This window comes from Paroedura picta, chromosome 11, assembly GCF_049243985.1.
Source record: "Paroedura picta isolate Pp20150507F chromosome 11, Ppicta_v3.0, whole genome shotgun sequence".
Taxonomy (NCBI): Eukaryota; Metazoa; Chordata; class Lepidosauria; order Squamata; family Gekkonidae; genus Paroedura; species Paroedura picta.
In genome coordinates this window covers 7,256,508-7,269,691 of record NC_135379.1, presented here as the reverse complement: position 1 = coordinate 7,269,691, position 13,184 = coordinate 7,256,508, and the positions used below count along the sequence as shown (strand labels likewise).

Genomic DNA, 13,184 nt, shown 5'->3' with positions numbered 1-13,184 from the left:
TGGAACCACCAGCCTCCCTGCTGGAAATCTGTCGAACTGCACGACATGCCAACAAAAAGGGTCCTGCCCTATGATACAGGGAATTGGGAAATTTTAGTATTTATTCTTTGGCTTTAATGTTTTGAAATTGTTTGATGAATTTAAATGTAGACGTGACAGACCAAATCAATTAAAAACCATTTCAAATCACAACTGTAACTTACAATAGCATCGATTAGGGCTGTTATTTCTCGCTCCGACCCTCTCAGTGGGTCTATTTCCGAGTTAAGGTGAACTGAATTCAGCCAAGAGGTTTAGAGCAGGGGTAGTCAACCTGTGGTCCTTCAGATGTCCATGGGCTACAATTCCCATGAGCCCCTGCCAGCATTTGCTGGCAGGGGCTCATGGGAATTGTAGTCCATGGACATCTGGAGGACCACAGGTTGACTACCCCTGGTTTAGAGAACCACCACGCAAGTAACAGGAATTGCAACTGTCACCCTTCAGAGGCCGAAGCAAGTTTTTAGCATTCAGCTGGCCTGCCCCACCTTCCTTTCATTCAGTAGCAGCTTGGAAGCTAAAAATCCTTTTTTATTTCCCAGAGTTAAATACCTGAGTTTACAGAATACTGCTAACATTGTTTCTGCAAATGTTTCTGAGTATGAAGATCCCCCCCCCTTCAGCTAAGGTTTGAAATTCCAAGAAAACCCACAACACTACAACAATTCCAAATAAGGCAAAGTTCTAAAATCTGTTCATTTTTAACACAGACACCCTTTTTTGAATACAAGCAAGTATTTCAACACATGCTAGACCAACAGCAAAAACTTTTAAAACCTCCTGGCATTTGATATTATATGGGAGGAGGGAATAATTGTTTTAGAATTTCTCGACCCCCCAAAAAAGTGCTTTTTAAACTGGAGGCCAAAAATATGCAGAAACCATCTATGGAATGCCAGTGTAGCAGTGAAGCCTGCCATGGTTTAACTGGTGCTTAAGAGAAAGCTTGCAGATTCAGTGCAGATATCCCCATTCTCCTTGTTTGTTTAAATGTAGGGTTTCCTATGATCTCTCTCAAGGGTGGAGCTAGATTACCTGGAGAAAGATTCCTTTGAGGTGGAGGCCAAGCCAGATGGACACACATTGGGAGAAGTTCCAGGATCTTTCAAGTGGCAAAATCTGTTCTCGTCTCTCATACGTTTGGTGATAATTGAGATCCCATTCCCTGCATTTCACCTTGCTTATATTCTATTGCTCTGACTTGCTTTAAGATTTGTATCAATGGTTAACCATCCGCAAAGTCTTTTTATAGTTAAAGGCAAATTTTAAATCCAAAATTTTAAATTAACTGCAAATTATTTATTATATAAATAATCTTTAAAACAATAACATTAATATGTTGTAAATTGCCCTGAGCCGGATATGCTGGGAGAAGTGGTTGTAGAAATGTAATTTTTATTATGTTTGTACTAATTGTTAGCTCTCGGAGGCCATGATAGAGTGGAAACATGGACATAAATGGTGTAAATAAATAAAATTAATTCAATTGTTTCTATGCTACTTTTTATTCCAGGCTCCTTCAATCCTTACAGGCTGTGCCCTTACCACAGCAGAAAAGCAGCAGTGGATGGTTTAAAAAAAAAAAGTGTAGTGCTGTTGTTTTCTAAAGGGAGGTCTACAGAGCTGGGTCCTTTTGATAAGATTTTATAGCACTCCGTGTAACAGGCGCCTATTTTGGGAAGATTTTATCTGGGCCCCAAACTATTTTGAAACAGAGCTAACTCTAATGATTCAAGAATGCTTAACCGTTTGCCAAAAAAAAGCTCAGTACAACCAACATCAGCACCCATAACCCTAAACACACTGGGCTTCATTTCAGTGTGTTTTTCTCTCATGCTGAACAGACTGAAGTGGCACAAAGTTATGGTTGCACTAATGCTAGAAGTCTTGGGCCCAATCCTACCAGATGCAAAGTTCCAGCTGAGCGGGCCAGGGCACGGATGCAAAGGCTGTTTTACAATGGTGCAGCTGAAATACCAGCAGAAGAAAGTTAGGCAGCCCAGTTACATAGTGTAAGTCTGTAGGTGTAGGCCTTCCATGGAGCTGTCGTGGTCCAAGACGGCCTACAGCATGGAAAAGGCAAGGGTGTTACTGGGAGTGAGATGCCAGCCCATAATGGAGCAAATTTCACTTGAAAAAAATGTGAACTCTGTCAACAGCCTCAGCACTAAACATTCGTACATCCCTGGCTACCCACCCAAGTCCTTGACACAGCAGCCCCATGCCAAGACATGGGACAGATGCCTTGGACATAGGACAAGTCTCCCACCAGAGTCAACTGACTGGGGCTTCTTAGGTCACTCAACCAGAAGGAATCTGCCCCATCCTGTGCAAAAAGAAATACAAACAAAAGGACCGGATGCCTGTGGTTTGTTCGGGCACAGACTGGCAGCAAATTTAAAGCACAGGATCAGGCTTAGCTTTGCAGTTCTGCAAATTCTTCCCCAAGGAATTGCGGTGGCTAAAAGCAGGAGCCATAAACAAATATTCAAATCTCACCGCACACTCAAATAAACTAAAGAGACTTTCAGCTCCCTATATACAAGATAAGGGTAACCCTACTGACCTACCTGATGTTAAAGTTGCCAAATTTTTTTAAAGGTATATACAGAGTCTATAAGTGGCATATGTATCAGTAATAAGCCTACCTTTGTATAAACAATCAGATGGGGGGTCGTTTTATGACACTTCACTTGGCATGCAAATGACTGATTTGCTGCCAAGACTTATGCCTGAACATGTTGTTTGCAGTTTGCTCAGCTAACTATAAAGTTTGCTATCAGGAATTAATCGCTCTGAAGCACATGCAAGTTCCAGAATTACCTCTGTTTGAAGTCAAAGAGCGTAACTCCCATTGTAACACAGCAATGGATCTTGCACAAGAAAGCTTCCAAACTCTTGCAAAAGAAACCGTTGTCTCCTCAAATCTCTGAACACATGCCAGTGGACAAAAGCTACAGACCACTAGTAGTAAATGCCTCTATTCTCCACTAAGGGTATGCTTCCTACAGGAACACTGAAGGGATGAAATGCAGGGGTGGGGTGGGAAGCTGGAAAAGCACTGCAGTGAACCAACTCACTATAAAAAGGTTACTGTGTGTGTGTGGGGGGGGGGAGAATTGCTGGAGATACATGGGAGTAGGACCCACCCACCTTGCTTTAGAGGTACCACTAAATGCCTAAAGGCAGCAGGATTGAATGCAAACATGGACAATGCTGGATATGTTTAAGTCAGCATGCCACCAATGAGCTGGTTCCATCAGAAGTCACTTGAATGGCTACCAACTGAAGTACAAGTGAATTTTCCCTGCTTGGAGGTAAGCCAGGAAAACCATGCATGGATCCACCTCAAGTGCATCTCTTTATACACAGAGCAATACTAACAGCAGCAGCAACACATAGATAATAGATCATGTGCTGAACATTAAAGCAACTTTCTTAAGACACTGTCACACCCTTTATTTTGCTAGAAATACTCCCTTCGTTTAATTACTGCTATTTAATTATGGAATTTTTGTTTGTACACTGGACATCTGGTAAACATCCTGCTGAAAGAAGACTGGCAAGGCAAGGCAGCCAGAAGGAGAAGAAGAGTTGGCTCTTATATGCCACTTTTCTTTACCCGAAGGAGGCACAAAGCGGCTTACAGTCGCCTTCCCATTCCTCTCCCCACAACAGACACCCTGTGGGGTGGGTGAGGCTGAGAGAGCCCTGATATCACTGCCCAGTCAGAACAGTTTTATCACTGCCCTGGCGAGCCCAAGGTCACCCAGCTGGCTGCATGTGGAGGAGTGCAGAATCAAACTGGGCATGCCAGATTAGAAGTCCGTACTCCTAACCACTCCCAAGCACTACACCATGATATATCATCTGTCCTGTGGGGAAAATGGAAGAAAAAGAAACAAGACATCATGACCTTGTAAAAAAAAAAAAAAAACCTCTGGGAGATTTATTAAAGATCTGTTACGACCAGAAGAGCAAGTAATCCAGTAGTTTACCTCTGGGTGATGAGGCTTTGTTTAACCTGGCAATTTTTTTGTAAAGGCCTTAATAGAAATGTTTCTCTGGAGTCCTGAAAACTGCTAATGGGAATGCCTCACTGGAGGCCTAGTTATTTGCATTTTTGAAAAGTTCTCCTCACTTGGACTGGACAGTCAGCTTAATTGAATGCAAAGGCAAGGTTACTGCCCTGGATAGATTTCATCTTGAGTTGTGAATAATAATGTTTGCCACGGGTTCCTACCCAAGGAGCTGTGTGTGTGGCAAAGACACCCCACCTGGCTTTAGCACCTGCTCAAAAGTACTGCAGTCCATGATCTGGCAGAAAACGTACCGACTGCATGCACTGTGTAGTCATGAAAGAACTATTTTAACTTAAGTTTGCTAACAAGCCGTCAAGTTTTAGCTTGCATTATCTGCTCTAGATCATGTGCTGACCCTTGAATACCCTGCAAGTTCCGAAAAAGCAGCAGTAAGCATGGATAGCGTTATCTGTATACCGCAAATTCCCAGTACATGATGTACAAAAGGTACAGAAAGTGACGTGCAAAGGTATGAAACAGGTATGAAACTGTTTATCCTGCATATTGGTAACAATGCAATTCTTTTATCCCTTTATTTTGGCTTTGTTTCTGGCCATGCAATAAAAGCTAATATAGAAATGAATGGGTGATATTCCATATCAGCTGGAACAGAAGATAACAGGGTCCCATCAATGCAGGAAGCCACTCAGGCAGCATAGCAGCCTCTTCCACTGATGGAAATCTTATGCCAGGTTGCTTTGTGTAGGCAAAACAGGCCACCCTTATCTAAGAAGTAACATGCAGCAATATGCACCCAAGTAAAATTATATAGAAACTAAATGTATATAAAAATGAAATGCCTCAAATTTCATGGACAGGGAAGAAAAGAGTTAAGGGAAAGTGACTCTGTTTTTCCTTCTTCATTGGCCATTCATTGCTAAACACTCTATATCAACGTGGCACCTTGGTCAATCTAGGTCAGGGGTAGTCAAACTGCGGCACTGGCAGGGGCTCCTGGGAATTGTAGTCCATGGACATCTGGAGGGCCACAGTTTGACTACCCCTGATCTAGGTGAACCATTTCCTCCCACAACTAACTCCGGTAAAGCACTGGAAAATGTGCTCCCCACCCCCCTTTCTTAAAACTTAATCCTAGGTTGGGAGGGAAGGCTTTAATGACTTCTACTAATCCCCATATTGAATTTCCGTGTCCTATTTCACAATGAAGCAGTATGGTATCTGGAATGTTTATAAGCATAAACACAATCTTATTTGACAGTACAAGCCAACTATCACTTCTGCAATAACTTTCATATTACCACGGTCAAGTGAATAAGGTTAGCGAAAACACAAACAGCCTTTATATTTAACACAGACCTTGCTCAACCACTAGTTATAAGTAGATGACGGTAGCACAAACAGATTTCAACTATAATTAGAAGGGACTGAGCAGGAACATTACTGAATGAGTGGGGAACTACATAAACCAAGTACACGCACAAGATCACAACAAAACAAAATCAGAGGCTAGTGGTACCTTTAAGACCAACAAAGATTTATTCAAGTCGTGAGCTTTCGAGTGCAAGCACTCTTCCTCAGACAAGAACAGTAATTCCTAAGGCAGATTCCAAATCAGGACTTTCCAAGCAGAAACAAATATTCCTACGTCCATGATTTATCAACACCGAGTTACATCTATACAATTATGTACCCAGCAGCCAAACCCAAGAGAAGCAGTTCAACTGTGCTAGCACAATAAATTGACTCTTAAGTGTACTTAGAAAGGAAAAGTGAAAGATGGTGTTTTATATCTGAACTTTGCAATCATATAAATTAATTCATAAGGACTAGGGAGAGTTAACTATAGGAATTTGCCTTGTGGATTTAGTTTACCTGGCTGTCCAAGTGTTTTAAAAGTTCATAGTTCTGCAGCTGAATACAGGAAGAAACAGCTTCAAGACCAAATCCTCACACATGGAAGGGAAGAGTCATGAAAACCAACACATTTTACAGTCTCTCTCTCTCTTTTCCTGTCACCTTCAGCAAGTGAGCAGGCAGGTGCAAGGAAGATGTATGTGGCACCACACCCCAGACGGTGTGCTCTGGCTCAGTGGGCTGTATTAGCCACCAAATTCTGACCCATATTGACCTATACATACACTATTTCAACGCCTTATCATGGCTGCTCGTCACCAACAGGCCCAAACTTGACACGCAAGACAAGGGCAATTTAGGGAATTTCCAGCACCACAACCAACGAAGGATTTTGCTTGTGGTCCAGAGCCCAATTATGTGACAAATGCAGACTATTTGGTTTGTTTGTTCATACTGGGTATCTAATGCAACACAGTACTTTTGAGAGCCTCCCATAAGTTAGTTTGCTTGGGACAGAGTATTTGTGCACTCAAACTGCAGTGATTCATGAAAGAAAAAATACTGTTGCCATGGCTCCAATCTTATGTAAACTTTCCAGGGAGGACACATAAAGCAAAGCATAGTTAGCTGCCTTTTAAGTCTCAAGTAGAATAGCTATGAGTCAAGTGGCACATTAGCACCCTTATTACGGTCTTAAGGACAAGGTGACTTAAATGGAAAAAGAATCTCTACAACTAAGTCAACAGCTTTAACCCATGTTCCCAGTGCACATCTAAGCAGCTGACTCAGCACTTTGCAAAAACATTGGGCTGAAGGTTGCAGGTTCTCACTTGAAAGGACAATTGTGAAAAATAACTCAAATGATAGAAGAGCAGAAAGAAGACCAAACACAAACAAGTTCTACACTGCTATGAGGTCTTAACTGCTCAAAAAGCCAGCTTTTAGGCCACGTGGGCCTCAACTCAATACTCTTCAGAAGACACCATTGTCTGAAAGGGCAGGGAGAAAAAATGAAGGCCAATAATTAGGCCAGTAGAGGCCAGTCTGAATGAAAGTGCAAGTTTTATGGGTTTATGTTTGTAATTATGTTGACCTGTAGGCATCATTTCTCTGCTTAAGGCTGCACTGGCAGACTTTGTGCTCCTGCACCAGAATCTCAACTCAAGGAAGTGTCAAAAGCAGTTCATGATCATGACACAGGAGTCAGCTATTCAAAGAAGAATTCAGAAATCACACTGAGCCAGCACAAGGCCATTCCGTGGGCGTAAGCAACCAAATGAATCTTGGCCCTTGTCTGAGATTCCCATACATCAAGAAATAATCAGATGGTAGAGAAGAGCTTGGATCTAAGTTCCACACTCCTTTTTTTCAGAAATTTCAGAACACTTTAAAGCAAGTAAAGGTAAAGGTATCCCCTGTGCAAGCACCGAGTCATGTCTGACCCTTGGGGTGACGCCCTCTAGCGTTTTCATGGCAGACTCAATACGGGGTGGTTTGCCAGTGCCTTCCCCAGTCATGACCGTTTACCCCCCAGCAAGCTGGGGACTCATTTTACCGACCTCGGAAGGATGGAAGGCTGAGTCAACCTTGAGCCGGCTGCTGGGATTGAACTCCCAGCCTCATGGCAAAGCTTTCAGACGGCTGCCTTACCACTCTGAGCCACAAGAGGCTCTTGATGATCTTTAAATTGCTTAAAAGCACTAGTACTCAATGGATAAAAAGTGTACCTGTAAAGAGATCGTCACGAAATGTGGATTGTCAATAGGCAATATGAACCCACCCAGATTCACTTCAAGACTCCAAGGATATACTCATGCAAGTTGTCCCTCTGAACGTAAAAGGAGTCATTTGTTCTATGCGAGAGCACATTAAATATAACATTTTCATCTAAGGCTTAGAACTGGGTATCTTAAGACTTTTCTTGAGAGTAGGTAGGAAATATCTGGTGTAAAATTCTCACCAATTAGGGGCAGGGCTTTCATAATGCTGTCCCTTACATGAATAATAATAAACTTACATGAAATATGTAAATGCACTTAACTGGTATAAAATGCTTACAGAATCCAGAACAACAAAAATGCCTTAAAAAAAAATGTGGAGTACCCAAAGCTTTTCGCTCATATTAGAAAAGTTCTGACAAAGCAACCAGCTCAAAATATCTGGCATTTTACCTCTGATTTAAACCACATCATAATCAAGCTACAGGGAGTGAACTGCAGACTATCAACTCATTGTTGTTTTTTAAAAAAAAATATAGCAAGTTCTCTCAAATACTTGTTGCTACAAGATACAGCATGCACTTCACAGATGAAGAAACTGAGGTTAAGTGACTTATTTTAGTACAATTCAAAGACACATTTCATGTTTAAGATTCTGAGTTGAAGCTGAACCTGGAAATGCGGTTGGTGAAAAAGGAATACTTCAAACACACTGTAACATGGTAATGCACGACACTTAGACAAAAATGCCACTTGCACGCAAACCAATTATGTTCAGCCAGGCAGACAAGCAACAGCAAAAGTTCAGACATGAGAATGAAGAGTGCTAAACTTTCAAAATGAAAAGTCTCAGAATTGTGTCACTTACAAAATGGTTGGTGTACTCTTCCTTTACCAAGCATAACTTAGAAATAGGGACAGTTTTAGCAATACCTTGTTGGAAATCAATCCCAAGGTACAATGACAGCATTCAATCTAGTGACTAGACAGAAGACAAGTTAATTCATCGCACTTAAGATAAAGTTGCATTTTATTTATGACTTCAAGTTGAATGCTACATTATCTGAACCAGGTTTCAAGCCAATGAAATATAAAATATCTCACATTCTATTCAAGGAAGCAATTGTAGCCACTGCAATGCCTATGTCTGAATAAAATCATGCTGTTCCCCTTATTAGAACTTTGACCACTTTTAAGAATCTTGGGAGACTTTCCCAAATTTGTACAAAAAAAAATTCAACCACCAATATAGCACCATATAAAGTTACAGGAAACAACCATTTCCCCCACTAGACTTTGCCTGGGTGTCAAAGATGCAGCAACTACTGTTCATACCAGCCAGTTGCTACAAGGACATCCCACAACTGACAAAATGCACAACCACTCTAGAGGGAGAGTAAGCAGCAGAGCTTGCTAGTTCAGAACTGACCCACAAAAGTCTACCTTTCAAGTGTATGTAACCAACCGTACCAATTTTGCCTGTATTGACTGGGTATTTTCACCCATAGATTGTTTTTCTATATCCAAGATAGTTTTCCTTGTGAATAGGCACTACCCCCAAGTTTCACTAGGACAGCAAACAAGGGGTTTTGATGTAACCAAGACCTGAAGCAGGAAGTTAGGGCAGATGGGATGCAAAGTGTAGGAAACAGGAAACAAGCAGGAAAGTGGAAGTAGTAACAGATGGCAACCAGAGCAAGAAGCTGCACGGTTGTTAAGAGGGCCACACTTCCCTCCCCATTTGGCATAATGGGGAACAGGGGCAACTGCAGTCAATCACTGGTAGGATTGCACATGGCGGTGTCCAAATCGGCTGTTCCAGGCCAATGCAGCCAGTGCTGCGCCACAGAGCTCCGTGCCTGCATGTGTGCGCCAAGTTATGCACCTCCCCTCCCACCCAGTGTGCGGCACTGCCTGCATCGGCCTGGAACAGCTGATTCGGACGCCACCGCACACAACTGGTTTCCATGACTGTCATCATTTTTTCCCAAATGGTCAAAGTCAAATTCTATTGACTTGTAGAGAAAAAAATACAGGGTCTCCAACAAAGAGTGCAATGGGGATGACAAATGTAGATATTCTGCAGCCTGACTTTAGGCCACAGTTTTAGAACTGCCGCTTCAGGGCCAAGTAACCTGAAGTTACGTCAACTTTCTGTATATGTGCAATGGACCACAGGTCATACACAGCTGAAGTCTCTCAATATGTGAGGGAAGTAGTCCATAAAGCCAGCAGCCCAAGCTAGCAACTCGGATGAATGCAGCAGGCCGAAAAGGAACCAGAAACATAATCAGCTGGTGGGAAGCAAAGGCCATGTGGTTCAACCTAATTTTTTGTATGTGGTTATGGGACTATTCAGTATGTGGGGAATTTCGTATACATGACAGATAGATTTCTGTAACATTAATAGAGTTTTCCCCTCTAAAGGTAAAGGTAACGGTATCCCCTGTGCAAGCACCGAGTCATGTCTGACCCTTGGGGTGACGCCCTCCAGCGTTTTCATGGCAGACTCAATACGGGGTGGTTTGCCAGTGCCTTCCCCAGTCATTACCGTTTACCCCCCAGCAAGCTGGGTACTCATTTTACCAACCTCGGAAGGATGAAAGGCTGAGTCAACCTTGAGCCGGCTGCTGGGATCGAACTCCCAGCCTCATGGGCAAAGCTTTCAGACGGCTGCCTTACCACTCTGCGCCACAAGAGGCTCTCTAGTTTCCCCTCTAGAAAAGGGTTTATAGACTTAATTAGGCTAGTGTCGCCCACTCAGATCAAATAACTAGCACATGCTTAAAAATGTGCAGGGCTTTGCTTGCATCACTCAAAGTTAGTAAGTGAGGGTTACATTTCAGATCCAAATGACCAGAAGCGAAGCATCAAGGATCTCAGCAACAACTTAAATATCGTGAAGTTCTGTGCTAGATGATTTCATTTGGTCTTTTGGTTGACCGAAGCACCTGCATTCTCAATACGTTTAAATATTTAGAAAACTTTAATTATAATAAAGACAGTCATCGGGTAGGATGGGGAAACTAGATGATACACATGAGGAGAGAAATCACCGAGGCGGCTGTGAAGGGCCTTAGTAACATTCACTTGAATAATGTTTTAAAGTAAATGTATCCTAGGAAAGGTCCTCTGTTTAACACCCTGTTTGCTATTGGTGGAAGGGGGGATTTTTGTTAATTCGCCCTATTTGTCACACTCCCCCCACACCACATATAGTGGCCAGTAAGGGGTGGGGGGTTTGCAGGAAAGAGGAGATAGGACACTTGTGTTGCTCTTTGAGCTCCGCTTGTGCTTCTTTGGTGTACAAAACAATGTGCGTATTTTTTTAGAAGACAATACACAAAGTCTGTGTATGCATAAGCAGGCATGTTTGCTAAATGGAGGCATGCGGTTTTAAAGGACAGATTTTACACACAGCGTTGTGCTCTCAATTGAAAATCTGATCCCATGATACGTCACGTGCCATCTATACATTATTATATACAGTCAAGACAATTAGGCCCTTTTGACATTAAAAATGATGGCGAGAGCAGCCAGTTGCTCAGCTGTAACGCTAATGGCTCAGAGCAGTTCTTCCCAATTAGCAGCTTAGTTTCTTTTCCAACCCCCCCTGCAATCTACAGCTTCATGGCTCAATGCAGAATTGTCTTCCCTGAGGCCTGGTCCCAGGACATGTCCTAATGGGATCTCCTGGGTGCTTTCATGACAAAATGCAATCACTTAATAAAAAGGTAAAGGTATCCCCTGTGCAAGCACTGAGTCATGTCTGACCCTTGGGGTGACGCCCTCCAGCGTTTTCTTGGCAGACTCAATACGGGGTGGTTTGCCAGTGCCTTCCCCAGTCATTACCGTTTACCCCCCAGCAAGCTGGGTCCTCATTTTACCCACCTCGGAAGGATGGAAGGCTGAGTCAACCTTGATCCGGCTGCTGGGATCGAACTCCCAGCTTCATGGGCAGACAGCTTCAGACAGCATTTCTGCTGCCTTATCACTCTGCGCCACAAGAGGCTCTTAATCACTTAATGCATGCCCTTTATTTTGGTTTTTGGCAGCAGCCTCTCTTGTCAGGAAGAAAAGACAGAATGCCCATCAACGTTCAATACCACTGCCCACTGGAAAGCTGTATTTGGGAAGCTCTGGTCTACAAACACAGATTTGTGTTATTCTTACTTAATTCAAAAGAATTACATTTGGCTAGCTGGGAACACTGTGACCAATTTTAAGTGGCATCCAATTTTATAGAGAGAACAGTTGAAAAGGAAGTCTGAAGGAAGCGGGTGCTGAAAGCAAAGAATTGTTATCCAGGTTACAGGCGCACAAAAAAATAATAATAAAGCTACAAATGTTACCCATGAAAGAATGCACCACAAACATCAGAATTTATTCATTTTGAATGTTTTAGCAAAATGACAAAATACCCAACCTTACTAGCTTTAACTCGTTAGCCTAGGCTTAACATTACACATTTAGATGTCAAAACTTACTATAGCCAGCATTCATGCACAACTAGAAAACATCCTTAATTTGTTTAAACCAGAAACGCACCATCAGGAACATATTAACATTATTCACTACTAAATACTGAAAAGCTTGAAATTAAATTTGCCTTGGAAATGTTAACTTCACAGCAGATGTAAACTACTAATTGGCTCACATATCAAAATAAAAAAAACAAAAACAAAAAGCATGATTCATGCTAGTGTTAGTGTACAATTTTGCCCTAGCACTAACGCAGGATCACTGTTACCTAGAACCATGTTTAATAAAAAGCAAAGTGCATACAGAAATTTACAACAATTTTAAGAACAAAAAGTGCTCCTATTCATGTGGTCCCAGCAATTAACGCAAAAGTCTGACGGTATCATGAGCTCCGATGAGCCGTTTATAAATACTTTAGATTACGTACAAGTATAATGAAAGAGTTCGTCTGAAATCTTCAAAAAATGTTCCTGTTAATCCTCAAAGGGTGCTTGTTACAGCTTAAAATTTCTGTTAAATGCGTGCGTTGAATTACTTGTTATCCAAGCGTAGCAGCTGCTCCTTACCATTTATTGTTAAAGACTTTAACTGGCCATCTTCTTCGACTTCTACTCTCTCTTGTCCATTCTCAACAATTCTGCAGGATAAAAATCCATTTAATAGTCTTTTTGAAGTGGTCTGAATAGCAAATCAAGCGGAACAAGAATATCTTGCCCATAAAGTGATTAGGACCAGATAGGCACCAAATACAGCAGCTAGACTTAGAAGCTCCTTTTTGTGAAAAAGCTTTAGAACAATTTGTATGCATTTATATTACCAAAGTCTTTGTTGAATCCTTTTTAGGCAAGCTACTTTAAGCGCTATCCCAATTTCAGACAGACCTTAGAAAGTATCTCAAGAACTAAAGCAACCATAATTTTCACATTTCTAATCCATAAAAAGGTAAAGGTATCCCCTGTGCAAGCACCGGGTCATGTCTGACCCTTGGGGTGACGCCCTCCAGCGTTTTCATGGCAGACTCAATACGGGGTGGTTTGCCAGTGCCTTC

General features: G+C 42.1%; 1 protein-coding gene across 1 annotated transcript in view; it reads right to left on the bottom strand.

Annotated features, from left to right (window-relative positions):
* DNAJB6 (DnaJ heat shock protein family (Hsp40) member B6) overlaps positions 1-13,184 on the bottom strand; it is a 42,273-nt gene that overhangs the window by 12,542 nt on the left and 16,547 nt on the right. The window contains exon 8 of the mRNA XM_077304237.1: positions 12,703-12,773. Within this exon, the coding sequence (XP_077160352.1) occupies positions 12,703-12,773 (71 nt within the window). The remainder of the gene's footprint in view (positions 1-12,702; positions 12,774-13,184) is intronic.